At 43.7% G+C, this 27,668-nt stretch overlaps 1 protein-coding gene across 7 annotated transcripts in view; it reads left to right on the plus strand.

The window, feature by feature from the left end:
* Nucleotides 1–26,491, plus strand: part of LOC311235942 (AP2-associated protein kinase 1-like) — a gene marked incomplete at its 3' end in the record, with an annotated part of 83,100 nt that extends 56,609 nt beyond the window's left edge. For 3 of the 7 annotated variants that reach the window (XM_084323470.1, XM_084323471.1, XM_084323475.1), the window contains 7 exons: nucleotides 3,701–3,766; nucleotides 4,297–4,392; nucleotides 12,741–12,845; nucleotides 13,192–13,299; nucleotides 16,159–16,335; nucleotides 16,696–16,788; nucleotides 23,645–26,491. In XM_084323470.1, the coding sequence (XP_084179596.1) occupies nucleotides 3,701–3,766; nucleotides 4,297–4,392; nucleotides 12,741–12,845; nucleotides 13,192–13,299; nucleotides 16,159–16,335; nucleotides 16,696–16,788; nucleotides 23,645–24,531 (1,532 nt within the window). Of the gene's footprint in view, nucleotides 1–3,700; nucleotides 3,767–4,296; nucleotides 4,393–12,740; nucleotides 12,846–13,191; nucleotides 13,300–16,158; nucleotides 16,336–16,695; nucleotides 16,789–17,703; nucleotides 17,799–23,644 lie in introns of those variants that run through there. The other 4 variants (XM_084323472.1, XM_084323476.1, XM_084323473.1 and 1 more) reach the window with 4 other exon arrangements.
* Between the last annotated feature and the right edge of the window lie 1,177 nt (nucleotides 26,492–27,668).

Below are 27,668 nucleotides of genomic sequence, written 5' to 3' on the forward strand. Positions count from 1 at the left end.
CGGCCACTAATGCAAACCACATTAGAGGGCACATGTGCATATAACGGTGGTAGTCAGAAGGCTAAGGTGATCACATGAAAAGTAATGGATTCATAGGGCTCGACGACCGCGTTACACTCTCCCAAGGCGCACATATTTTTCAGACATTGCCCTGTACCCGAGTTCTACCAGGCAGTGTATTCGCACATTGATAGCCTTCTGAAAGAAGACGTTTCTTCAATTAGCTTTACCAGTGATATTTGGAGCTCTGATGTCAGCCCCATGTCAATGCTGAGTTTGACAGCTCGGTGGATTGACGCAGACGTCCAACTCCGTAAAGCGGTCCTGCATTCCCAAGAGTTCTCTGCAGTGCTGGCAACAGCATTCGAGAATATGTTCCAGACGTGGCATATTCCGAAAGAAAAGATTCATGTCATACTCCGAGATAATGCCCGAAACGTGGTCAAATGCATGAAAGACGCAGGATTACAAAGTTTGGGATGTATGGCCCACGCGCTTCAGCTGGAGTGCTGTCGCAGCGCAGCATAAAAGACATCGCACTTTTACGCACTGTTTAGCCTATATTTTACGCGCTGTGTTTAGCCTATTAAATAGGCTAATTGTTTTTTCAGCCTGTTATTAGTTTTAACTTCTTTAATTCACACCTCCCCAGTTTGCAACAACGCAACAGCCAATGTTCCGAGACATTATATTTGTATAATTGTATAATTGTTAGGCTATTTGAATCCACCATTTAGGGCTGGTGTATTCAAATAGCCTAACAAATAAAATGTAATGTCTCGGAACATTGGCCCGCAGATGCACCACTGCAAACCAAAGAAATGTGAACTCAAGAAGCCAAAACGAAGTTTAGCCTGTTTTAGAAGAATTTTGGCCAAAGTTGCCTTTTACCACAGCTTAGCCTATATTTTACACACAGTGTTTAGCCTATTAAATAGGCTAATTGTTTTTTATTCGTTTTAACTTTCAGCCTGTTAATAAATGTGTCGTTAATTCAGTATTTAACTTCTTGAATTCATATTTATTTAGGCTATGCTAATTAAAAACACAAATGTTATGGACATCTAATTTAATTATCTACTTATTTATTAATGCTTCAATTCATTCAGAAACATTGCAGCAAACAATCCATATGTGCATTTGTTTACATAATCATAATGTACATAAATAACATAATATTATTGAGGGAGGGAAAAAAAGGAAACTGATACCTACTTCACCCTGTTAGTCAAGTTGAACTATCGCTCTGACTCAGACTGTGGGTGTGGCGGGGGGGAGAAACGCTGAGGGCATGCTGAATGTGATTTGACCAAAGCACAGTATACACACACAGACAGTGGAGCTGTTTGCAGATAGCGGAGCATTTTGACTTGTTGCATGGTGGCGATGTCTCGCAGATAATACAACTACAAGTATAATTATATAATATATATTTTTTCTGTAGGTAAAGTTACATTTGGTTGACAATTTACTGACTGACTTTCACGACACTCCATATTTACGTAGCTATCTAACCAGCACTGTAAACCGGGACCCAGCCCAAACCATCACCGTGATGTCATCATCCAGCTAAATCTAAAATGGCGGCGCCCATGGCAAAAACGGGGAAATTACATTTGAGTTTTCAGACAAATAAGCAGGATTTCACATTTGATTATAGGACCATGTCTTACCCAAGGTACACAACAAACAAACTAGGATCATATTGTTCAATGCTTCATCTCATCCTTTAAGGCAGAGGGAGGGTGACATTCACAGGTGTGCAGACTTGAGCATGTGAGGTAAAACATCCACTGGAGCCCTGAAAATGAGCCAAGCCCACAGGAAGCAGAGATGGAGGATGTGACAGAAATAATTGTTAGATTAGTCGACTAATCGAAAAAATAATCTACAGATTAGTCGACTACCAAAATAATCGTTAGTTGCAGCCCTAAATGAAATAGAGTAACATAGGTCTGAACTTGAGCTTGATACCCCCATAGCCTGAAGTCGTATGTACTACATGTCAGAATTTCATAAAGATCCATTCAGAAATGAGTGATTAGGAGCGATTTTGGTAAACTGTACAAAAAAAAGCTCTCCAGGATTCCATTTCCTCATTGACTTCAATTGATTCTGCGGTTTATTCTCTTCTTGTTTTCGCTCATGACTTTTCACCTAGATCCCTGATTTGCACATCCCCACATGGGGTATCATTGGAAAGCCAGACTCATTGGCTACAACCCTGTCCAATAATCTTCGAGATCAGCCAATGATTGACAGAGCTAGAGCCCCGGAAGTCCGGGGTGGTAATCTGACTCTGCTGTGTACAATGGTGCACGCCTCACATATCGGCATGTAACTCGAGAACCGCTTAACGGATTTGGTTGAGTCAGGTGGCATTAGAACGGCAACAAACAGGGCTTTGATTATCTATATTGTATTTAAAAAATGCAGACCCGAGCCGCCAGATGCTCGCAAAGTGGCGTGTCGCGCCGGTGGGCAAATCGTCCTAAAGAGGGGCCGGGCCGGGTCGTTGCACGTTATGTGGTTAATAATAATACACCTTATTTGTATAGTACCTTTCATACAAGAATTGCAGCCCAAAGTGCTTCACAGCAGTGATGTAAACACAAAATAGACATAGACATAAAATGTGCATAAAATTGGCATAATTATAGACGGGCATAAAATGAGCAAAGAATTGATGTAAAAGATTATAAAAAGTCAAAAAGATTGATGATTATTTGGTCTCCCTTTTTTTTTTAAATCAAAACAAGTGCTGACGCTTGGCCATAATGATAATGGTCTAATTTAATCTTCTAGGCTTCTTAAATGGTTTGGTTCTGGTTGCCGACCGACCCTGCCGATTTAGGTGCGACCCAATTTATTTTATGTTTAAAAAAAAAAAAAAAAAATTTATATATAAAGTTTCATAAAAATCTTAGTCAAACCTTTAGTATTATGGATATTAAACATGCTGGCAGAGTACATGCATCCATGTTGTCGTGAACATTTTTATTAAATAAAGAAATTCCCTATCCATAGTCGCTGTGGGAAAAGATTAAATAAAAATTTTAATTAAATAAATTCCCTATCAGCCTTAACTGACAACCAACAGGAACCAAACAATTTATTTTGTTAGGCCCTACTGACGGCTGATGATCCACCATGGTGAGTTGGGGCTGTTTCTATAAAGATTCCATTAGACTTTTAAGGTCACAAGTTAATTATTAAAATTGTTATTATTATACAGATTTGGCTGAACGGCACAGCAAGTCCTTCATTCCGACAGCCATCAGACTTTATAACGCATCACTGTGCCTCACTGAACACAGGGTGACAGTACTATCTGGCATAATCTTCCTGGACTTTTACTTTTAATTCGAAATGTTTACAATTGTACACTTAGTACTGTTCACTAACTGTATATCTCTGTATATTTTTGGCTGTATATTTTATATTTTAGAATGTATATACATAACACAATGTATATCCCGGACTGTATTTGAGTATTTATTCTTTCTTATTTCTTATTTGTATTCTTATTCGTGACTTTGTTTCTGACTACCTAAATGTTTACTGTGAGCTATCTGTAGTGATGAATTTCTATTCTATTATATTGTTTTATTTCTATTCAGAATTGTCCCGCCCCTGATGCATAATGTATATCTGCAGCAGTGGGTACATGTGTATATTAAACATCTCTGTTTGTCCACAGCAGCTAAACCCGGAGAGGCCAGTGGCTCCAACGAGAACCTCATTCCCGGCCTCCAACTTTTCCCAGGTGGGCCTCTCTTTACTGTCTTGACTTCTTTCTCGCTGGTTTTGCATGTACTGCGCTCTGTGTAGTAGCCCTCCCCCATATTTACATATCTCCTGGGTGACAGTCATACATTCAGATTTTTGCTCTGCTCTGTGAAGTGCTCGCCCTTCGTCGAAGGGCGTTGTGCACATTTAACCGTCTACTCTAGCCTCTCCAAGCCTACAGTAATGTGACCGTTCCACACCAATTTACTTTTCCACAAGGTGTATGGCACTGGAATTAGGTGTTTTGCTGTTTCAATCAATGTAAACATGCTTTAGTTCTCCTTATCTGCATTGGTCTTCTAATTACACCACTCCCTTCAGTTCAGTTACCATGAACCAGGAACCACAGACATGAACCTCTAGTCCCCTTCAACTCCTGCCATCCTCCCCTCGCTGTTCTCTTGTCATCTCATCCTCACATTCCTTCTCCTTTCTCCCCCCCCCCTTCTCTCTCTCTATATCTCTCTCTCCCCCTCTCTCTCTCGTCCTTCCCTGTATAATGTTAAGCTGAAAGATCTGCTGACATCCTGGTTCTGGATGCAGGTTCAGCCTCGTTGAGCGTCGCGGATCCTTTCCATGCCCTGTCCCTCTCTGGCACCTCAGGTAAAGCATCTTGTCTCTCGTCTGCATGGAGCGTCACCGACCCTCCCGCTGGTTCTCCGTCACACATCACTTTCTTAGTCCAGGTAGAACTTGCTTGAAGTTTTCGTTCGCAGCGGTTAGCAGGGTTTGCACAAGGTCCTTGAAGTGCTTAAAGTGCTTGATTTCTTTTTAAAAGTCAAGGCCTGGAATTCCTTGAAAACAGCCCATTTTTTAACGAGGTGCTTTAAAAGTCCTTGAAATTCAAATCAACCATTCGCATTGAAAGTTTTGTTCATCCATGATAAAATAGTTCTGAATCAAGAAATAGCATTTTTTATATCTAAAGTGTAACTAATTGTCGGAAATTGGTTTTAAGTCATACATATTGGATCCGATTTTTTTTCTTCCACTTTTTTTTTTACTGCATTTAAAAGTGAATTGTATCCTTTTAAATGCCCTTTTAACACTTTCAGAGCCCTTGCTTAACCTTGATTTACCAGTTGAATGCCCACCATCCACTTCAATGTTAGCGTTAAAAACGCCTAATCTATGTTTTAAATTATGGCTATGTGTCTAATCTGCCCGTCGCTTATCAATGACTCGTTTTCCAGTCAACATTGTCAAAGCGGATTGTTTTTTTATCGGTTTATTTTCGTTTTATAGCATTTTGAAAAGCCCTCGTTTTCAAAGAAATATAAAGATTCTGGAATATTCTAGAATACACAAAGTAGCTGAAAAGTTTGTGAGGGTAGTACAGGACATGTATGATGAGGGCAGTGCGACTGTGGTGAGGTGTGCAGTGGGAGTGACGGAAGGGTTCAAGGTCGGGGTAGGATTGCACCAAGGGTCGGCCCTCAGTCCTTTCTTATTTGCAGTAGTGATGGACAGGCTGACAGACGAGGTCAGGCAGGAGTCCCCGTGGACCATGATGTTCGCAGATGACATCGCGATCTGTAGTGAGAGCAGGGAGCAGGTGGAAGAGAACCTGGAGAAGTGGAGGCATGCCCTGGAGAGAAGGGGGATGAGTGAGCAGAAGCAAGACAGAGTATATGTGTGTGAACTAGGGATGTCCGATATTATCGGCCTACCGATATTATCGGCCGATATCGGCATTAAAATGTGATATCGGAAAATATCGGTATCGGTTTTCAAAATTTTGTATTTTTTTTTTTAAATGTATTTTACATTTCTATAGAAATGATGTCCCATATTATCGGCCTACCGATATTATCGGCCGATATCGGCATTAAAATGTGATATCGGTTGATATCGGTATCGGAAATTAAGAGTTGGACAATATCGGTATCGGTAAAAAAGCCAATATCGAGCATCCCTAGTGTGAACGGGAAGGAAGACGGAGGGGTGGTGATGATGCAAGGAGTAGAGGTACCAAAGGTGGACGAGTTTAAGTACTTGGGGTCAACAGTCCAAAGTAATGGGGACTGTGGTAGGGAGGTGAAGAAGAGAGTGCAGGCCGGGTGGTGCGGGTGGAGAAGGATGACAGGGGTGATCTGCGATAGAAGGGTACCAGCAAGAGTAAAGGGAAAGGTCTACAGCACGGTAGTGAGACCAGCTATGCTGTATGGTCTAGAAACAGTGGCGCTGACCAACAAGCAGGTGGCAGAGCTGGAGGTGGCAGAGATGAAGATGTTAAGGTTCTCTCTGGGAGTAACAAGGTTGGACAAAATCGAAAATGTCTACATCAGAGGAACGGCCCATGTTGAGCAGTTCGGGCAGAAAGTGAGAGAAGCAAGACTGAGATGGTTTGGACATGTGCGGAGGAGGGAGGTGGGGTACATCAGGAGGAGGATGCTGGAGATGGAGCTGCCAGGAAAGAGGAGGAGGGGAAGGCCCAAGAGGAGGTTTATGGACACAGTGAAGGAGGACATGCAGGCAGTGGGAGTGACGGAGGACGACGCAGATGACAGAAACTGATGGAAACGGATGATCCGCTGTGGCGACCCCTGACGGGAAAAGCCGAAAGAAAAAAAAGAAAAAGATTCTAGAATACACAAAAACGTTGTCATTTTTCGGCCTATTTATGAATCGTTTTCAAATAAACGCTAGATTATCAATGGTATATGTGTACGTATGCACGCTAGACGTGAGCTGAAGAAACTATTCTCTTATTTCCTCATCAGCGATCGCGCGCACACACACACACACACACACATAGGGCAAACGCTGAGATCTCAGCGAATACAACTCTGATTATCCCAAGACTGGTCAAATAAATTCCTTACCTCAGATCAGATGTTCTCCAAAAAGATCATTCCAATTCCTGATCGCCATTCCAAATATCGATCACGCTTATTGATTGAGTATTGGCTGCTGTGAATATATATTCCAGGCTGATTCCCGTCCCGCGATGACTTCCATGTTGATCAGACTTCTTGCCAGCACAAGGAACCAGCTGGCTCCGCCTCTACATATCTACAGATCCCAGGTCAGTCTAAGCGACTGACCTGCAGTTACACAGGGATAGACGATAGGGGGCGCTTTTTTCCATTCTGAGCTCCTGGAGGAGCTGCTTTACCAACGGGAGACTCGGTTGATGAAATATGAAATCAGATCGCTAATAAACAAATAAAACGATATTTGTCATCGTGGGCACTCAGTGGGGGGGCTAATAAAACGAGATATGTCATCCGTGGCACCGAAAGGGTTCAAATGAAAAATAGTGCCTGGAAAAGTACTTAAAAGTCCTTGAATTTCATTTTGCAATGTCTGTGGGAACCCTGGGTTATTTGCCGACTGCTAGTTTTATGGTTTCTCCATACAGTTGTTGTCCAATCGAGACAACAGAAGGCATCCTCACACACTGTGAATAAGAGACCATAGCTACAGCTATGTAGACCTCATATCACGGAGCCGTTGCCCCGGTAACGTCAGGGACGGATTCTCCTTTGTTAAATTGGATTGTTATACCTCTGGAGGTGCCTGCTTACTAGCGCCACCGAGAATGGTAAATGGTGCATTTTATATAGCGCTTTTATCCAAACCGCTTTACAATTTTGTTCCTCGCGACTATGCAAGGTGCCAACCTGCACATCGGGAGCAATTAGGGGTTAAGTGTCTTGCTCAAGGACACTTCGACACGCTTCCCGGGAGGAGTGGGAATCGAACCGGGAACCTCCGGATCACCAGACGACTGCTCTACCTCCTGAGCCACTGTCGCCCCCAGCGGGAAAGTTGACCAAACAACAGAGAATCACAGGCTGAATACACGATCCTAATTAACTGTTGCCCCCCAGCCTCATTATAGCTCCAGCCCCTTTGTGAGTGTGAGCCTCTTAGCGCTTTAACCCTGGGCCTCTGCAGTCGCCGGTCGCCCATGTGGATTCACTCAGTGGGGATTGAAGAGTGAAGGAGGGATGTTTAGGCTGTTACATAACCAGGGTGTGGTTAATCCTCTCTGTGTCCCACCTAAAGCCGGTTCTCTCCCCGGTCTGCTTTGTTTACAGAGGCCCCGCTACACATAAACAAACACATAACAACCGTTGCCCACGGGACGCCAAGCTTTTGAGTATTTTTAGCGCGGTTTATGTGCCGAAATGGCAACAGGAAGTACTTATGTCCACGGGAGATTTGAGACAAAGCCACAGGGAGGACCCTACTTATTGAATCAAATCAAATGTATTTGTAAAGCCGGCAATCACATGTTAATGTCCCCATGGGCTGGACAAATCTTCTTTAAACAAGTCAAGAAGAAACATCACAATAAATCAAGAACAAAAAACCCATTATGAAATTCAAAACAACACTCCCAGACATACCCCAGCGAAGGTAAGGAAAAACTCACTAAAAACCTAGCAATAGGAAGAAAGCACCACAGGCAATGTGGAGGAGAGAAACCTTAGAAGGGCCGTTTAAGGGGGGATCCCCCTTGGATGTCGGTGATAGTAGTGTTGCTATCTGCTATGGATGATCGACGAAATAGTTGGTACTGTGTGAACATATACGTGTTGTAACTGCAGCCGTGTCACAGTGTAATTCAAGTTAAGCTTCAGTATGATGTCATAGTAGAACCGGTTAGAACAGGCTAGAACGGTCTGGAACGTTGTCATGTCATAGCAGTGATGTCATAGCAGAACCTTCCAGACCTGCGCTCCACAGTGTATAAATAGAGAGAAGTTACAAGGGTCGCTCTCTCACTTCTCAACCACCATCAGCAGAGCCACACCGACACCAGAGCTCCTAAATTTCCTCTCGTATTGCATGCAGTCAACAAGGTATGTTTAGGGCCGTAATGTGCTTGTAGGTTAAGTTCAGTGGGTTAACAACCAACCTTGCAAAGACCGGTGCCACTCCTAGACAAGTAGAGATAATATGTATGTTGTTATGGTTTGATCAGTGATTTATTGTATTTCATGTATGTTTTCACAGTTTTACGGTTCGGATTAAAGATGTTCGGTTCGAACGGAAATAAAGCCAATCAGTAAAGATCAAAAACGAGTTGAGTCATCATTGCAGTAGAGGGCGTTACACGTGTAATAAAACACAAATATGTACATGCCATAGCAACTGGGGTACATAAGAAACATTTTGAAAGATTTAAATAGAATAGAGCTAAGAACAACAACAAAAGAGAAAGCATAGGGAGACGAGTGCTAGTGTGAAAATAGGATAATGGCTAAATGTCGAGGCTCGGAGCTCAAAATATCATTCCGTTTGCACATGAGTATGTATTCCGTTCGGATCCATTTAAAGAATGAGGGCGACGTAGAGAGGGTCACATCATCTTAGGCATCACCACGGGGATCTATGCTTAATCTTTCAATCCCATATTTCAGACATATGCAGCCTATTTATAATATTTGATTGTAATGGAATAGCAGGTGATGATTACCATTAAATGACGACCGTGGCCGGTGGGCTGAGGCAGCAGCATTACATCGCACGGCAAATAGAAACGTTGTGAGAATACTATGAATTCCCTCCTATGTTGCATTGAGGTTACAGGGGGAATCGGCTTCGGTTAGCAAGGATTTATAGCCGCTTGTCATCGGGATTGACCTGTGACCTTTCTCCTATAGTGAAGGGGGCAAAAGGTCACATCTGCTGTGTCATGTTGTGAGGACAAGCGTTCCCCCGCCTCAGCTCCTCTGCCCACCTTTTGCCCCATAGTGGTCCGCTGTAAGTATGACACGCAGGGAATGTATTAACCGGCAGTAACACGCATGGGACCTGACTTGGAAGTAATAGTCTAATAGCTATGTTTTTTTGGCCTGTATGAGAGGTGCATCATCTCAAAAGAGAGTCTTCATGCTTTGCCTGCGATGAGGATTCCCAAAAACACAAATTAACAAGAATGTCCCTCCGGGATGTCTGTCCAATACCGGGGGAGTCGAGGCGGTCGAGACATCTGGAAAGGGACGGTGCAGTGCAGCAGTGTCTTGTCTTTCGCTGTCTTCTTGTGAAGAGACACACACGTACAGTTCAGTTAATTTTAATTTTTTCGGATATTGGACACATAACAATGGTCATTCCATAAATTGCCAAAGTTTTACCAGCTGCTATTGCAGCATTGTCCGAAAAGGGCTAGGGAGAAGCACTAGGCTTGTCAGGGTCCTACGCCTGAAGACTTACGTTTAGTTTTCTTTTTACATTTACATACATGCATTACTATACACTATACACTCCTGCACATCTACATACATACACACCTACCCATATTCATACATGATGTCCATAGCATTGCTCATCATCAACAACTTTTATTTATACTCAAAGACAATTGAGGTCACCCTCATTTTCAATGTCGTCGAGACTTTACAGACATTTCAATGCACACATTTCTACAATATAATAATACATATTAATAACTATCTATATAGTATAAAATGAACATACATATCCATACACATACATGGCAAAGAGCACCCCATAGTTGGTATACACAGCTTATTATTTATAATATGATACAGTATTTATGGGATACATATGATGATTCATACATTAGTGTTATATGGCATGTATATAAAGTGATATACAGTATATAGTACACATTACAGTATAGTATACCTGCAGTATAATGTGATATAAGATATATAGTATGATATATATAATATAGTACCATAATATATAGTGTAAATATAGTTTAATATAATATAATTAATTCTAATATGATTATATAATGTAATATAATATAACGTATAATACAATATCATATGTATTTTTTTATTAATTAAATGCAATTATAGCTGCTCTTCCCTTCTGTACCTATCGAAAATAGATTTAGTTTAGGCCTGTGGTGAGAAGTAGTCTAAGTGTGCACAGCTCGACATCTTGATCGGGGTGCATGGTTGTGGGCGAGGAGAAAAACAACCAGAATACCTGACACTCGCAGATCAATAGTCTTATATTTATCGTGGGCCCAAAAATAGAATTCCCACAATGAATAGAATGCACGCAATAAATAGAAGACTATTGATCTGTGAGTGCCGGTATTCCATTTGTTTCGCTATAGGCCTATTAAAAAATATATATATAATCTGAAACTAATGGTTTGCTGTTCGAATTTCTCAACACTCCCGAATTGGAATCTTTTCGACTTTCCCTGTGCCTCCTGGCTTGATGCCGTATGTCCTCCTAGCAAAGCTTTGTCCTTCGACAGCATGGCGTTTCACTCCACTAACCGGACACGGAGGGTGTGGCTGACGATGTGCAGAATATATCCACGCACTACACACAAGCATGGTCTTAAAGGGGAATGCCACCTAGTTTAAGATTTCACATTTAGTTGTTTCCGTGCCCCAGGTCCGTTCCGTGCAAAAGCTAGAGAGAGAACCCTAAGATCTGCCCTATAGACCTGTTTGCTGTATACGTCAGACTCGGTGTGCGCACGCATCCCCGCAACAGAAAGGAACGTAATCCTGGTCAGAACAACGGGGCAGACTGCAATATATTTGCATTTGTTAGCCATGCTAGCTATCTAAACAATCAATCCATGCCAAAGCTAGATATGTAAAAGGTGAATGACTCAACCTAACAGCCATGCTGATTTGGCTAAATGACATCCAGCCGTTTTTGTTTGAAACAACTTTTAGTCAGGGGAGTGTCATGGTTTCTCCATAGAGCCCTGTCGTATTCTTTTAGCGCAGCAGCTCGCGCAGCTTTGGGGCAACTTAGTCACGTGACTCAGTTGGTATTGCTGATTGGCTCGAACACGGTATGTTTGTAAACAGCGAAACCGGTCTATAGACAATGAATCGGGCTCTGACTTTATGAGACCATAAAATGTTTTTGTGTAGCTCTTACACCCAAAATCTTTTTTTTATATTCTCGCATTGCTAGAATGTCTCACAACATACTGTATATATTAGGGGTGTAACAATGCATTGCATCAATCCTAAGGTGACGATTCAACTGCATCGATTTGAAAATGTTAGAAGAATCCATTCAAATTTTTTATTTTATTTTAATTCTTTTGGTAGATTTCTTTTATTGACCTATAGTCCATTCATGCTGAGTGAATCAGTTCCCCCAGCCACAATTTTTTTGGGGGAAATTAACTGATCGAAAATTAATCGCATCGAATCGTGGTCAAATTAAGAGATTTCATGATGCATTGAATCGTTGCCTGAAGAATTGTAATCGAATCGTTGTGGGGTCAAATATTTACACCCCTAGTACATATTTGTTGTTAGATTTTACATCCCAGTTACATCACCAATTGGAGGGTTTTCTCTCCGATGTCTAGCTTTAGGAGAGCGGGCCGTGTTCACAAATACTGAACACAAAATTGGGGGTGACATTCCCATTTAACGTATTGACTTCATTACAATAGTGTGGTGTTGTTAACCTTGCAAGCCATCTGCATCTCTGCATCCACGGTGAATTGAAGAACTTAGAAAATCCAGATAACTTGTGAAGTGTTTTTTTGTGTCCGTGTGTGCTTTCTAACCATATTATACCCTTTCAAAAATATGAATTAAATCACAAGAACTCATTTGAACTCGGTCTACTCTCCACCCATCTCGGATTACGCTCTGTGCTACGTCTCACCTGGTGCCTGTCACTAACCTACAGTTATTCTTATTACTTTGAATGAGGTGGGATATTTTGTCCCTTTGCCTGCGTTTCATATCCCTCTCTTTCTCTGCTTCTCTTCCTGCTCATCTATGCAACATCAACACACATTCTCTTCTTCTGTCTCTCTACGCTTTCCTCTCACCATCTATCCATCACCTCCTGCCTTCCATCTCTCTCTCTCTCTCTCTCTCTCTCTCTCTCTCTCTCTCTCTCTCTCTCTCTCTCTATCTCTCTCTCTCTCTCTCTCTCTCTCTCTCTCTCTCTCTCTCTCTCTCTCTCTCTCTCTCTCTCTCTCTCTCTCTCTCTCTCTCTCTCTCTCTGGATATGACTCACAGAGAAGCTGATTGAGGGACTTGAGTCCCCAGAGACTTCTCTTCTGCTCCCTGACCTCCTACCCTTGGCTGACCCCTTCAGTAGCTCTGCAGATGGCTCCAGCAATGGTACATGCCTCCCTCTCCTGCCTGGTGCTACACTAACCTGTTATTCTGCACATGATGCCCCCCTCTCCTCCCTGCTGCCTGGTGCTACACTAACCTGTTATTCTGCATCACCTCCCTTCCCTCCCCCTCCCTCTGTCTCTCACTGCTCTGCATATGGAAAATATGACTGCTGTCTTAATCAGGTCACAAGGGCTTATAGGAGAAAGGAGTCGGAAAGACCTACGACTCCTGAACACTTCTCTCTCTCCAGTGTACCCCCCCCCACACACACACACACACACACACAGACCACTTATTCTTTTCACTAATCCCTTTATCTCACCACCCTGTCATCGCCTCGTTTCAGCGGTGAAGGCGGATGCGTGCGTGGACTCCCTGATTCCTGGGCTGGAGGCCCCCCAGGCCCCCCAGTGGCACGCGGCCCAGTCGGAGCTCGTCTCCACCGCCCTGCAGGGTTAGTATCCGGCACCGTCGGTCAACACCCTACTCCCTTCTCCACCGTTTGACAAAGATAATTCAACACGATTTATTGAAGTCAGTCGTGATCGTGAGACGATTCACCTTGTCGCCCGCGGGGGCTGTTGACCGTCACTTGTCATTTAGACTGACGGTCTATACTCCAGGAGCTCAATTATTTTGCTGTCGCCTGGCGTTGAGAGCACAAAGTCATTAATCACGGATCCACGGAAACACGCCACACCAAGCAGGTGCACAGCTCCAAATTAAAGCGGTCTGTCACTGTGTGTTCGGAGCGAGTGCCTCCGTGTCCAGCCGTGGGCCGAGGCCCAGCGGAACTCTTGAGGGTTGTTGACGCTGTTCATTAGCATTGCTGATCTTGCTCCAAATGTCCACCCGTAGCCTGAAAGCTTATGGTATTGGTCGACGCTGCCTGCAGCAAGAAAATGTAGACTCTGGACTAATAGCTGCTGCCGAGCAGTAGAGCGTGACTGCAGCCCCCGGCTTTGACCTTGTGCGCTACAGTTAGAGGTTTCCCTTCCAGCGCGTGCTCCACTAGAGGGAACCAACAGGAGATGACATTATTCAGTCAGACGTTCTCAACCAGGACGGTGACGTCATCCAGTGCGGGCAGTTAGAGATCGAACAGAGACATGACTTAACTAAACACGCCCTCTTCTGCTTCTTCTGACCTAATGATCTTCTCTCACCGTCCTGGGGAAACGCGGTCACGACGAAGTAGTACTTTTTGAGCAATGTGTGCAGCATTCTAGCACCAACTCTAGGCAGCTGTTTGCAGCTGTTTTGCAGAGGCTCAGACCTCCCCCTGTCTGCAATTGGTTCAAATTAGTGCTGTCAGGCGATTAAAAAAATGTATCTAATTAATTACAGGATTTGTAATTAATTAATCTAATTAATCGCATTTTAATCGCATAACCATTTTAGGCCTGATATTCTATATTCTATAATCATATTTCAAATTGCATGTGTCCGGATGGCAGAATTCAGTACTGTATCTACAAAACCTTCTGTTTAATCATCTTCCATTTATTAATTTGCTTCGATTTTTCAGGTCTGGTAAATTTTAGCATGGTGTTATTCAGTCAAAAGAACAAATAATTTAATTGATATTCTCATTTGGTTCATTACAATTGACTCAAGCCTAGTAACAGACACAGTATTTCTGACACTGGGAATACATTCCCTGAGATCCATAGATGTCCCTAGAATCAGAGACCAAGAACATGCAAATGGCCATTTTAAAAATAAGTCTGTAAATGTGTATTCTACGTTCTTATGGAATGAATGAGATAAAAAAAAAATTAAATAAATTTAAATACATTTAAATTAATTTGGAGTTCATTTTCATAACGCGATAATTTGCTGTGTAATTAATTAATCTAATTAACGCGATAAACTGATAGCCCTAGTTCAAATATCACCGCCAACCGGCTGTGAACGGCCCTCCGCTGCTCATTCCCTCTGTGACTGTGGCAGCATCACAAGCCAGGCCCCTGAGTCCTGCACGTCTGCCCCATCCCATGCTTCATAATTTCCCCTCTGAGATTAATTTCGTGGGTCTGGCCCTGTTATCATCTGAAGGTGTTAGGTTGGATACCCTGGAGCCACGTAATCTGATTGGACTTGTATTGTTTTTGTCTGCAATAATAGCAGAATATCTCGTCAGCTAGTAGCGTGTTAGGTAAGGTCTGATCCTGGCCCTGGTGCAGGGAGAAAACAGTGCTTTGGGGACATGGCAGTCAATAAAATATTCTACATTGAACACCACAAAGCTCCAAAGTCACTTTAGAAACGTATTATCAGAATCAGAATCAGAAAGGTCTTTATTGCCAAGTAGTTTACACATACAAGGAATTTGATGTGGTTGTTTGGTGTGACATTAACGGACAGACAATTAAGGTAGAATCAAATGTAATATAAACTCAATTAAAACAGAAGTATAATATAATTATAAAATAAAATAGGCCAGGGCTGTACAATTGTGCGCGATGTGGTTGAGTATACTAATTAGAATAAAAATAACAATACAGTGGGATCGATTATAGCCAGACGACTGCTCTACCTCCTGAGCCACTGTCGCCCCCTATATGACACAATTGGTGGTGCTGGATACCTGGCTTATCTTTATATACCTGGCTTGGCCCCGGAAACTGTTTATTGGAAGGTCGATACGTCACGACTTAACAACCAAATTTACTATATTTTCTGCTCAGTACATGAATACCGTCTCCAAATCCCACGGTGGTATTTAATCCTCTCTTTTTGTTTTGGTCAAAGAGTGCCCGTACAAAAGAGGGTCAGCCACCGGTTAGAGCTGGCTGGTGATGAATGAATGAATTATTTTCATGTCATGTCCGTCGACCCATCCCTTACAGGATTATAAGACACCAAAAACAACAATTGAACATAACAATCACTTCCCAAGGTTTCTAAGCTACACCATGCACACCATCAGAGGCCAAAATACATCACATATGTTATTTTCGTGCGTTTATCCCAAGCTTTCTCTAAATATTCTGCAAGTGCAAATACCCTGTGATCAAAAATCAATTTTAATCTATCTGCATCACTAAACCACATTAACTCAAGATTTTTACACCTGTCAAATAACCTTTGACGCAACTCATAATATAGTGGACAATAAAGCATAAAATTATTCTCAATATCGATACCACAGTAAATAACTGATAATAAATAACACCCTCTAGTGGCGTAACGTGACACAGAAACAAGCTCTGTGGACATCTTCTGAAGTATGTTTCGGTCCTTGTTTGCCTCCCCCATGACCTTTTTAATGACTCCCTTGCTCTGTCTGCCTCTGCTCTCTCTCTCTCAGACACTCTGACCGGGGACGACTCCCTGCTGGGCCGCTCTCTTCTCTCTCACCCTTGCACTCCCGGAGTCCAGCCCGTCTCCGCGCTCCCTCCCTCCTCCTCCTGCCCCTCCGCTCCTCCCGGCTCCCTCCTGGAGGAGCTGGTCTCCGTGTCGCTGCCTCCCGGCCAGGCCACCTCCGGTAAGACCTTTCCTCTCAAAGCCGTATTTCCTCAGTCTCATGTCTTTTTGGGGGGGGATGTTTTAGATACCGACACCCCGATCGCAGACCCCACTGATCTCCTCAGAAAGTGTGACGGTCTCACGTAGACGCATGTTTTTTTAATACAGTGTCGTATAGGCATTTAAAAGGGACCTGTTTGTTGAAGAGCCACGTAAAAAAACTAAAATAAATGCATGGCTTTTTAAATGCTGTGACTGCCCTGGCTGTTCTCTAAACCCCCTGCACCCTCCTCTCTGGCTCCTTCTCCTCTGGTGTGGTGTGTGTTAACCTCCTCCCCTCCTCCATCGCCTCCGTCACTTCCTCCACTTCCGCCCGCAGACTCCGCCGCTTTCCTCATGTCCGCCGGGGAGAAGGGCACCGAGGACGAGTTTGACCCCATCCCCGTGCTCATCTCCAAGAGCTCCAATCAAGGTAAGGCTAGCTACAGGACTACCGAGATGAGCACCCCCACCCCACACACCCACTAGGGCCCTCCTCCTCCTCCTCCTCAGCCCATGCGAGATGAACGTGGCGCCCCTTCATTCAGAAGCCCCGTTACGTCGTAGCGAGACTGATCAGAAGGACCCTTTGGAAGGATGTGTCGCTAGTAGCGTTAAGGCTTGTTCCACCCCCCGGCCCCCACCCCCGCACATGCTCTCGACATCAGTGGGCTTTTCTCTCCTCTGATCCCCGTATCCAGACGCTACCGTCGTTTAATCTCCAGAGTCCTTACCCCCCCCCCAATCCTCCTCCTCTCCGCAGGCCGTTAGGACACGACTTTGTAGTGTCGGTTCCTGGTTCCCTCGAAGGCAGGGGGTGTGGTTGGGTAGATGGAGCCAATCGAAGGCAGGGGGTGTGGTTGGGTAGATAGAGCCAATCGAAGGCAGGGGGTGTGGTTGGGTAGATAGAGCCAATCGAAGGCAGGGGGTGTGGTTGGGGACATAGAGAGTATGATGTGCATTCTCCTGCCCTCTCCCTGAAATGATGCAGCTGTGTAAAAAGATAACCCCGGCTTACTTTCTGTCTTTCTCTCTGTCTTTCCTCCTACCTCCCCCTGTTCCTCACATACATCTCTCCGCTCTATAACCTCCCTGCGCTCCTCATCAACAATTCCTCACCTTTTTCCTTTCTCCATTATGCCCCTATTTTAACATTACTTATTATTTTGCTTCTCTTTCACCCTCCTACACTCTCTTTCTCTCACTCTCTTCCTCTTTCTTTCTCTCACTCTTTCTCACTCTCTTTCTCACTCTCTCTCTCTCTCTCGCTCTCTCCCATGGCTTTTCCATGTCCATCTCTCTCTCTCTGCCTCCCTCTGTGTCTCTCTCTCTTTCTGGCACGTTTCAGGTGGCCACTCGCGCAGCAACAGTGGCAGCTCAGAGTCCAGCATCCCCAACTTGGCCCGCTCCCTTCTGCTGGTGGATCAGCTCATCGACCTCTAGTTTTTTGGGGGGTTGGTGGTGGGGTGCGGGGGTAGAGGTTGAAAAGGGCAGCGTGCAATCTAGTAACAAGAGGGAGGGGAGGGGGGTGGAGATGGGGGGGAAGCGGAGGCACTTAACGTAGCACCTTACAAGGTGAAACTGAGGCGCCAGCATCGATGGGTTCAGTGGAACCTCTCTCTTTTCGTGCCTCTTTGAGCCCCTGAACCCCCATCTCCGCTCGCTTGATACGCTGGTTTCAAACACGCAGGCCTGGCTGCTGACATTCCCATGCTGGTAACGACCTCACATTAACCCCCCTTTGGCACGTTCTGTCTGCTTCTGTCCTGGCTGCACCATGGCCTCTCCTGCACGCCCTCCTCCTCTCTAACCACCATTGACATCCCTCATCCGCGGGGATCAACCTCCATTGTATGCGCAGCATTTGACCCAGCATGACCTCGAGGCTCCGTTGTGTGCTTTGTTCAGGGTCGAAGCTTTATTTATGCCAGCCCACCTGCCGGCAAACTCATTTGTGTCACGACTATACTGTATACAGTGAGGGGTTTGACTATATACAGTGAGGGGTCTGACTATATACAGTGAGGGGTCTGACTATATACAGTGAGGGGTCTGACTATTATACAGTGAGGGGTCTGACTATTATACAGTGAGGGGTCTGACTATTATACAGTGAGGGGTCTGACTATATACAGTGAGGGGTCTGACTATTATAGTGAGGGGTCTGACTATATACAGTGAGGGGTCTGACTATATACAGTGAGGGGTCTGACTTATACAGTGAGGGGTCTGACTATATACAGTGAGGGGTCTGACTTATACAGTGAGGGGTCTGACTATATACAGTGAGGGGTCTGACTATTATACAGTGAGGGGTCTGACTATATACAGTGAGGGGTCTGACTATAATACAGCGTTAAAAACGTCATAGTCCTCCAGGGCAATTCAATGCACTTTCCCATAGCAGCTTTTAATACCGGTATGTGCAGAGTAGGTCTCTATACGAATAGACAACAAAACAATTGAAGTATCTCAAGCCCCGCCCTATTTTCTTAATCCTCCCGTCACGATTGTCGCGTCCCTCTGGACAAATGTCAATTTTAACAGCTGTAACAGTCGTAATTGGAGGATCAAGAGCAGAGGGGGCGGGGCCTTGAGATGGGTCCGTCGATTAGGCAGCAACACATCCTCAGTGAACCCTTCAGAACCGCTTGGATTTATTGAATTAGTTTGGCCGTCAATGCACATGAATGACCAATGATCACGATGGCTGTTTGGTAATCTTTCACTTTTAAAATTCCCTGCTTCACTAATCCTAGGAACGTTTCGGTCGCTCGATTAAAATGGTTTGCATGGATCATGTGATCTCATCGTGCATTATGCAGTCGCCGTCGTTTATGCTCTCCAGTTCTGTCCAAACTCTGTCTGGCTACTACCCCCAGATACACCAGAGACGCTATATGAACACCAAATACACAGGCTGATCTTTTGCAACTAATAATAAAAGCTGTGATTTCAGCCCAGCTATATGTTTGTTGTTGCCTCATCAGGACTATGGAGCTGGTGATCATGGTCCCGGTTGCTGTACCTCTGAATCTGTCTATTATGCTAAACTCTTGAAATTATAGGTGTTTTTAAGACTGATGAAAACCGTAGGATTTCATATTTAATTGGGCTGGTTTGCGTTAGTCACGATAGTAAATCAACACCATCATCTATAATGCATGCTAGGACTATTAATGATGGACGACTAAAATCTACTTTTTTTTTTTTTTTTTTTGACGGGTTTATCCTCGTATCTTAATATCTGCTCCGTTAGCGAGATTGGCACAGCAGCGGAGAGAAACCGGGTCGAAATGATTCTGTTACTGTGAGAGACCGGGTCTCATTAGTCATTCTCAGTGGTGCCAGGCCAGCTCAGGCTGCGTGACGGTCTGGTCTCAGGGGGAATCTGTTCAGTGACGACGGGCAGATCTGTCAGCGGTGTGCCACCATGGAGAGGCAGGGGGGACAGTATGGGTTTGGTCGTAGGTTTGACCTGATCGGCTTCACAATATCTTGTTTTATTTCTGTGCCCATGTTGACGATGTACTACGATATTAACCTACAGTCTGGAAGGATATGTCCAGTCGCTCTTATGTACATAAAACCACTGTGTAAATCTCCTTATCCCCCCCCCCCCCCCCCAGTAAGCACTAGTAAAAAAAATTATAATAATAAGAAATTTAAAAAAAGAAAGAAAAGAAAAATAGTTTAAAGTGTTCAATATTTAAAGACATTTCATATATCATGGTATGAATAAATGTGACTATTGATAGTACTTTAGAATGAATGTATGATGAAGTGAGTATTGATATGAAATATATAAAATTCACAAGTACATATTATCGAGAGAGAGAAAAAAACTGTTTATTTCTGTGTATTCTTTATGAAGCTGTATTTAAAATTGCAAGGGTGTTGTGTTCGGCTATCTTTTGTCCAAAGTATTTTTTTTTCTGGTCTAATCTCTCCGTTGGTGTGTATGGAGTAGCCAGTCCTGTGTTTTTGTTTGATCTGTCGGTGCTCTGAGTACGACTCTGTGCTTGTGAATTACCTCAGTACTTTTAAGCCTTCCATCCAGCTCTTTCACCAAAACGTATCCATCTTGAATTTAAGGCGCACAATCCCAAAACGGAGCTCATGACGGAATTTGATTCCTGATATCTCTGTGGCCATCTCTATATAAGACGTCTTTCTTACACATTCGGAATCACCGAATCACCATTAGTCGGACCACATCATTAATATAAAGGTCCCTTTCGTTTCGACTCGTCTTCAGTCCAGGGAAGGTCCACTGCTTTATGTCCAAATCTCCTTTTTATCACCCCCCCCCCCCCCCGTTGCTAAAAATAAAGAAATACACTGACATTCAAACGGTAGCAGAATTACTGTTTCCAAATGTACATTCAATCATCTACTTGAAGTTTCCTTACGCTAAATGCTTTTCCTTAGCTACCTGCATAATAGTCCTATCCTATCCCTACCAACACCACTTAATATGAAGGTTAGTCACAACAACAGCCACAGAGTTCTGAATCAGTATCACTAAGAATTGTGTGGAGATCGGGTTTTTATTTTAAAAAAAAAATTAATTTGTTCAATGCTGTACAGTTCAGTCATTTGCGGGTTTTAGTGTGGCTAACCTATGCAACTGGACATTATCGCTTGACATTATTCTCGGACACCACAGTGCTGTATTCAGTAGAGTTTTACTTGTGTTGCTGTGTGGAACCCATGTACCTTGTATGTTGGCAGGGTTCAAAACGGCGACTGCCGTATGATTGCTTTGATTATATCAAAAAAGGTTTGACATGATTTGGCAGCAAATGTCCGTATGTCGAAGCAGAGTTATTATCCAGTGTGTACTTTCTATTTTTATGAATTGAGGCCAGAAGATAAAAAAGAGAAAAGAAAGGGACATTGAATAAAAGTTGTAAATGTGACTTCAGTCTCTTTGGGTCTTTGTCTATTCTGATACTTATCCTGAAGACAAAATAGCATATTTGATGATTATTGAGTGCTTATTTTTCAAGTGTAATGTCTTCTTTATTTAATGTAGGCTACTCTTTCTCTTCTAATCCCTTACTTATCATTTATCTTTGTTACCATAGGTGACCATAGAAATATCTTTATATCTTTGAGCGTAATATCATCATGAGACGCATGCAAGCTTTACTGTACAAGGGTCAGTCAAAGATCTAAGAGCTAATATATGTATATCAATTACGCCCTCTTACAACCTGCTCAGCCCTCATCTTCTGGCTGACTGAGCTATTATCTAAAGGAAAATACCAGCGACAGTGAATTTGTCACTCATGTCAATTATTTCCGCTTTTCCAGACCCACCTGCGCTGTTGTTCGTTGTTTAAATGTAGCTGCACGTTGGGAGGTAGTTAAATCAAAATAGTGCCAAATGATGTGGAGAAAATATCATATTGTGATTCTTTGGTCAGATATTGCGCTTGCAATACGGTATCACAATATTGGAGGGAATGGTGTTTTCTTTTGCATAAGTATTTTCATTTTCATTGAAGAAAGCATTCTTGCAGCTCTGCACCACCAATAAGTCATTTAGAATGGTATTCTATAGCCTCCTGCTATTTGGATATATGCACTAAGCCATATTGTGATTTTGATCACATTTTGACAAGTTGTTCCTATATTAACATACCATCTGCTTCCGCTGCACATCCCTGTCAGTTTTAACTAAACCCACTGACCGATGACCTCATCATCCCAAAGCTACAACCCACCGCTGCAAACGTAGCAGTGTCTGCTTCCTGCACGGAGACTGCTTTGTTGTTCCTTTTCAAGTCATAACTTCCCAGATGAAGCATTGCCCTGGAAAGGGGAAAAAAACACTTATGTTTCAATCGATAGCTGTAACCTTATATTCCACACATATTGACATTAGCAAAACCACTTGGCTCAGTTCTTGTTATTTAGTAGTAGATGCTGACCAGTGATGTCGTCACATTATTAATATTATCTTTGCTGCACCCAGTCATAATGGACAAAGCCATATCAGCCTGAAGACCCAGGACATTTTAAAAAGAGCAAAGCTAAGCTGGTGTTTTCCTTGTAATGGCTACTGCTAACCCTCTTCCCTAGAGCTGCCAGTTAAAAGCTGCTTCCTACACTGCCGAGGTAAGACTGTCTCTGCTCCTCTGTGTCCGTCTCTGTCCTTAACTCCTCCTAACTGCTGTGATTTCCAGTGAGAGCTCTTGCTACTTGTTTCCATGAACCTACTCACTCCCTCTTGAGCTGCATCTACCTCAATAGAACCCGCTCCCGACTAAAAGCCAAACCAGCCGCCACGGTTGCTCCTTTTGACTGGCGCTACATGAGTTGCTGTTCCTTTTTTTCTTGTTTTTTTTTTGGGAGGTTTGAGTGAATGTGCTTAGAGGAGGTCACAGCTGTTCTGAAAAGAATTTGTGGAAACAAGGTAATTCTCATGTCGTAACAGTAGAGATGGGTAGTCTTGTCTGTATTGTGTGTCACTGCAGAATAGAACATGTCTGTATTGTTTTCTGGTGAATTTGTTCCGTGCTGGCTTTGTCACTTTGTCATTCCCATTGACTGTTCAAAGTTAACCAATGTTACGTAGAACACCCACCTGTTCACGAAGGCCTACACAGCCTCTAGTTGTCTCCCTGTCCTTTATTGTTATTACTGTTTATTATGTCTATTCCTTATGTGTTTCCTTTCTCTGTTGCCTTGTAGCATTCTTGGGTTTCCTGAAAGGTGCTATATAAATCCAAGCTATTATTATTATTATTATTATTATTATTATTATCACATGTCATGTCTATTTGGGTTTGATGCTAGATAACTGTGCCTCAGAGTCAGACCATCTGGTGTTTGATGCTCCAGTAGTTTAATAGATAACTGTGCCTTAGACCGTCTGGTGTTTGATACTCCAGTAGTTTAATAGATGACTGTGCCTCAGACCGTCTGGTGTTTGATACTCCAGTAGTTTAACAGATAACTGTGCCTCAGACCGTCTGGTGTTTGATACTACAGTAGTTTAACAGATAACTGTGCCTTAGACCGTCTGGTGTTTGATACTCCAGTAGTTTAACAGATAACTGTGCCTCAGACCGTCTGGTGTTTGATACTCCAGTAGTTTAACAGATAACTGTGCCTCAGACCGTCTGGTGTTTGATACTACAGTAGTTTAACAGATGACTGCCTCAGACCGTTGAAGATGAGGCTTCTTCTTGCAGACATTGTGTATGTGAACTGCCAGAGGATTAGGTTTTTATTCATCTCTGAGACTTATTTGATCCGCCTCTCCCCTTCCCCTGCAGAGCCGAAAGGAGAGAGCAATGGCTACGCTGCACTCGGCGAAGAGAGAGAGGCCAACCTGCCGGGAAGAGACTCGCAAACGGACGAGGTCTGTGTTCACTCCTCCAGCGATGAAGCCGAGGAGGAGATAAAGGAGGAGGAGGAAGAGGACGAGGAGGACGAGGAGGAGGATTATGATGGAGGCCGGGAGGAGGTCCAACACGACGGGGGAGCCGCTGAAAGCGACGCGGTGGCCCATGACTGCAGTGGCTCCAGACCTCTACTGCTGGACTCTGAGGAGGAAGAAGAGCAGGGACTCGAGGCGCTCCTCCTCCTCGACCCGTCGCAGCAACCGTCCGCTACCTTCCACCAGCCAACTCCAAGCGTCCTCGCTCAGGATCACTCCCGGCAGGCGCCACAGCCGCCCGGATGGACGGGGGGCGTCGCGGACGTCTTCTCCAAAGCCCCGTTCCGGATCACGCAAGAGGAAGGAGGCGACGTGTTCGCCAACGCTCCGTTCAGACGCGCCCCGGCCACGGCTCAGCAGAACCTCGACGTGTTCCTGCAGGCTCCCTTTGGGAAAAGAGGGGAGGTGGTGGTGGCGGCGGGGGTCTCCGGTCAGTCGACTCAGCCCGCGGTTCACGGCGTCGCCCCCGAGCAGGCGTTCCTGGGCCAAGTGGCCGCGCAACCGTTCCGCCCGCAAGCTCTGGCCAAATACTCGCGTCACTTCGAGAGACCTGTACCCCAGCAGCCTGTAGCGGCTCACAGGGTGGTGTCGAACGTGACCCGGCAAGCCGCTGTGGGGTCGGTCCCCGTCGGACCCCTTCACTCGTGGACGTCGGAGATGAGCCCTGTGGACCCTTTTGTCTCTGCACCCTTCCACCTCAAGGCCCCGCAGGAGAAGCCCTGAAGGACTCTTTTGTCTCTGCACCCTTCCACCTCAAGGCCCCGCAGGAGAAGCCCTGAAGGCGGGCACTGATCGTGGACAGTACGTGTCGGAAAGCCACCCAACTGTGCACACTTAAAAAAATAAAAAATGTAAAACGAGGCACACCGCATGCTGTAAACGGTGCTTTAGGCTTGACTGCAGACGTGCATGGATCTCATTCTGGCTCACAGGAGTCCTGGGTCGAGCGAAGTCATCACTACACTCTTCATGCTGCAGAACATAGAGGAAAATGAAGTCGGTCCCAGTTGCCTTTTGTGTTGTTTCTTGTCCTTTTAATATCATAAAGACTGTCATTCATACTCTGGTACTATACGCACAGCGGCGGTTAGGTCTTTGTTTGTTTTCCTGCCTACCTCAGTTAGTTTTTCTTATCGGCGCTTGAATATTGCTCAGTGACTAAGACTTTGACTGCAGCTGTGGCGGTTCGATGAACACTTTACTATGAAACTTTTTTCAGAATGGAAGCACTGAGCTCGACTCGCCGGTCAGTTCACCTGAACATGACTTCAGTTCACAATGCTGTCAAAGAACTCGTATTCTGTGAAACTCATGGCCCGCGGTCTCTCCCCCTCAATACCATTGTGGGTTGTTGTTTTTGCTCATCATGGTACAGAAGAATTCAACTACAATGACAGATATTTGAAAATGGCCTTACTTATATACTTACTTACTTACTCAAAGCCCATTAAAATGTTCTCCTTCCTTTATGTCTTAGTCGGTAAGATAAACAACATTAAACTTTTAGCAGTGCTGTTATGACTGATAATTTATGATATTAATCAGATGCTGGATAATGATGCATACTGTAGACATAAAAAGAAACGTATGATGATTTGATATTTTACCTTTTTTGTTTTTACCCAACCTGGTAGTCTGTATTATGTAACCCCCCCTCCCCCCCCCCAGTTTCCCTGTATGCTAGGAATGGAATATCAATGTTTACTAGTCTGTAACATGCCAGCCTAATATAAATCATGCAAGGCATACAAAATACAGAAACATTATTCCTATGTTATGCACGTGTAAATCGTAATAAGGTTAACTTTTCTTTGTCCTTCATCTGATTTCCAACAAGTTAATTTTCCGTTCCACATTACCATTCTGTCACTCCCTAATAACCTGCTGCATTTAACAGCTCATTCTTGCACTCACAATCGGCACCACCAGCTTCTGTACAATCATGCATACACGCCAGGACTATTATACATTCGGAACCTCATCTACCTTTTTATCATAAACATCTCTGTAATATCTTGAATGTGTGTACTAACTGTGATGAGCACTCGGTCAGCCCCTGAAGTGATAAGACGTGGCGAACTTCAGTAACGCCTCCGGCATCACGTCATCAACCACGAAGATTGTGCTTTGCGTGACAATTCCAAGGATTTTGATTTGTGGAGTTTATCTGATAAGAGAACCCTTGACTCATGATCTTCCTCTAATGGTATTCCTTTTGAAATGCTCTTTGTTTCCATTTGGAAAGTGTTCTATTCCGTGTGCTGACTTTTGTAAAATCTTGAAGCACTTTTTAAGTCCCCCCCCCCCCAGCTTGGCACATTGAGAAAGGGGCTCTGACATGTGTAATTCCTGTACTCCTCTGTTCTAATATCATCCTTAGTCTTTTCTTTCCTCCAAGTGTACAATCTTTTATACATTCTCACTTTCTGTTGCCCAAGCTGTGCAAATGAAGGTTGCGCATAAGCCCACTGTAAGTCCGGATACACTCTTAAGAATGTGTTTGTGATAACACAGCTGTATGAGCTTTTCTACGAGATGTACGTTGACTGTAGTATAGGAGGATGGAGTTCAACAGCCTCGGATGCTGAAACATAAGGCACCCATACTTGAGTCATGCAAAGCTTGCCTTTGAGAATTATCTTGTATGTCACTATAAAAAAAAGAAATATTAAATTAATGTAAAATAAAAATATTTGCACTTTTTTTTCCTTTTTGTTAAGCATGCCTGCCACTACATGGATTTGAAAAGATTAATACTGAAAAGAAAAATTTTTTTGCTTATGTGGAACTATTTAACATATCTTTTTATTTAGTTTGGTTTATCGCTCCAAACGAACATGAATGAGGGATACCAGTCATAAAATAAGATATTCCTTTATTGATCCCCTTGGGGAAATTTGGACATCATAGCAGCATGGGAGGGGACTCGTATGGGTAGGGTAATAGTAGAATATAGTGATGCACGATATATCAGCCACCGATATAATACCGGCCGATATGGTCATTTTTTACACATCGGTATCGGTCCCATATCAATTGTTTATTTTTTTTACATGTTTTGGTCTTAAATAGTTTCAAAATATCAGTCATTTCTGAAAATAAGTTACAAAAGTAAAAAGAAAAAAATATTATAATTATAGTAAAGATAAAAATAGTATTAGTCAAAACTAGTCATAGTTGTGGGTTTCATGTCATGTCCATTAGAGGCCAGCGTTCAGTCAATTAACAATTGAGGTGTTGTGAACAGTGACGGCTCAAACTGAGTAAAGCCAGAGGGTGCCTTTCCTATCTACACAGTACAGCCAACACATCCCACTGCTTCCGCGCCACTGGAGTCAAAGTAAGAGAACTCCTCACCTGTTTTCTACCCAGGAGACAAAACTGCTTCTAACTATTTTGAGATTCTGTGGTGGTGGGAGGAAAAACATTTCCAGACTCTGTCGATGCAGTTTCAACTAACTTTATTCAATACAGGCATCTTAATCATTTTTGCAGAGTTCACAACAACGCCAAATCTCTGAACCGTCCCTAGAGAGTGAACTGAACTCTTACAAGAACAGGGTCCTATTTGTATGCTTTTGGATAACATCACAATGTTGGACAACTTGACTTATTTGTTCCTATGGACACAGTGACAGGCCTTACTTTACAGCTTCGCCGGTTAATGTCACTGCAGTAAGAACTTATCTTATTCCAGTAGTGGGCAAATACCTTTCCATGTGACCTAGGAGACATGTTGAAATATCACATATTGGCCATGTCATCCATCCTTTTAAGGCTAGGGTGACATTCCTCAAGTTCCCCCCAGGGACAGCTTTGGGGTTCTGTGGCCTTGTTGTAGCTGCAGAGAGAGAGACAGA

The sequence above is a fragment of the Notolepis coatsorum genome, assembly GCF_963971535.1.
Source record: "Notolepis coatsorum genome assembly, chromosome: 10".
Classification (NCBI taxonomy): domain Eukaryota; kingdom Metazoa; phylum Chordata; class Actinopteri; order Aulopiformes; family Paralepididae; genus Notolepis; species Notolepis coatsorum.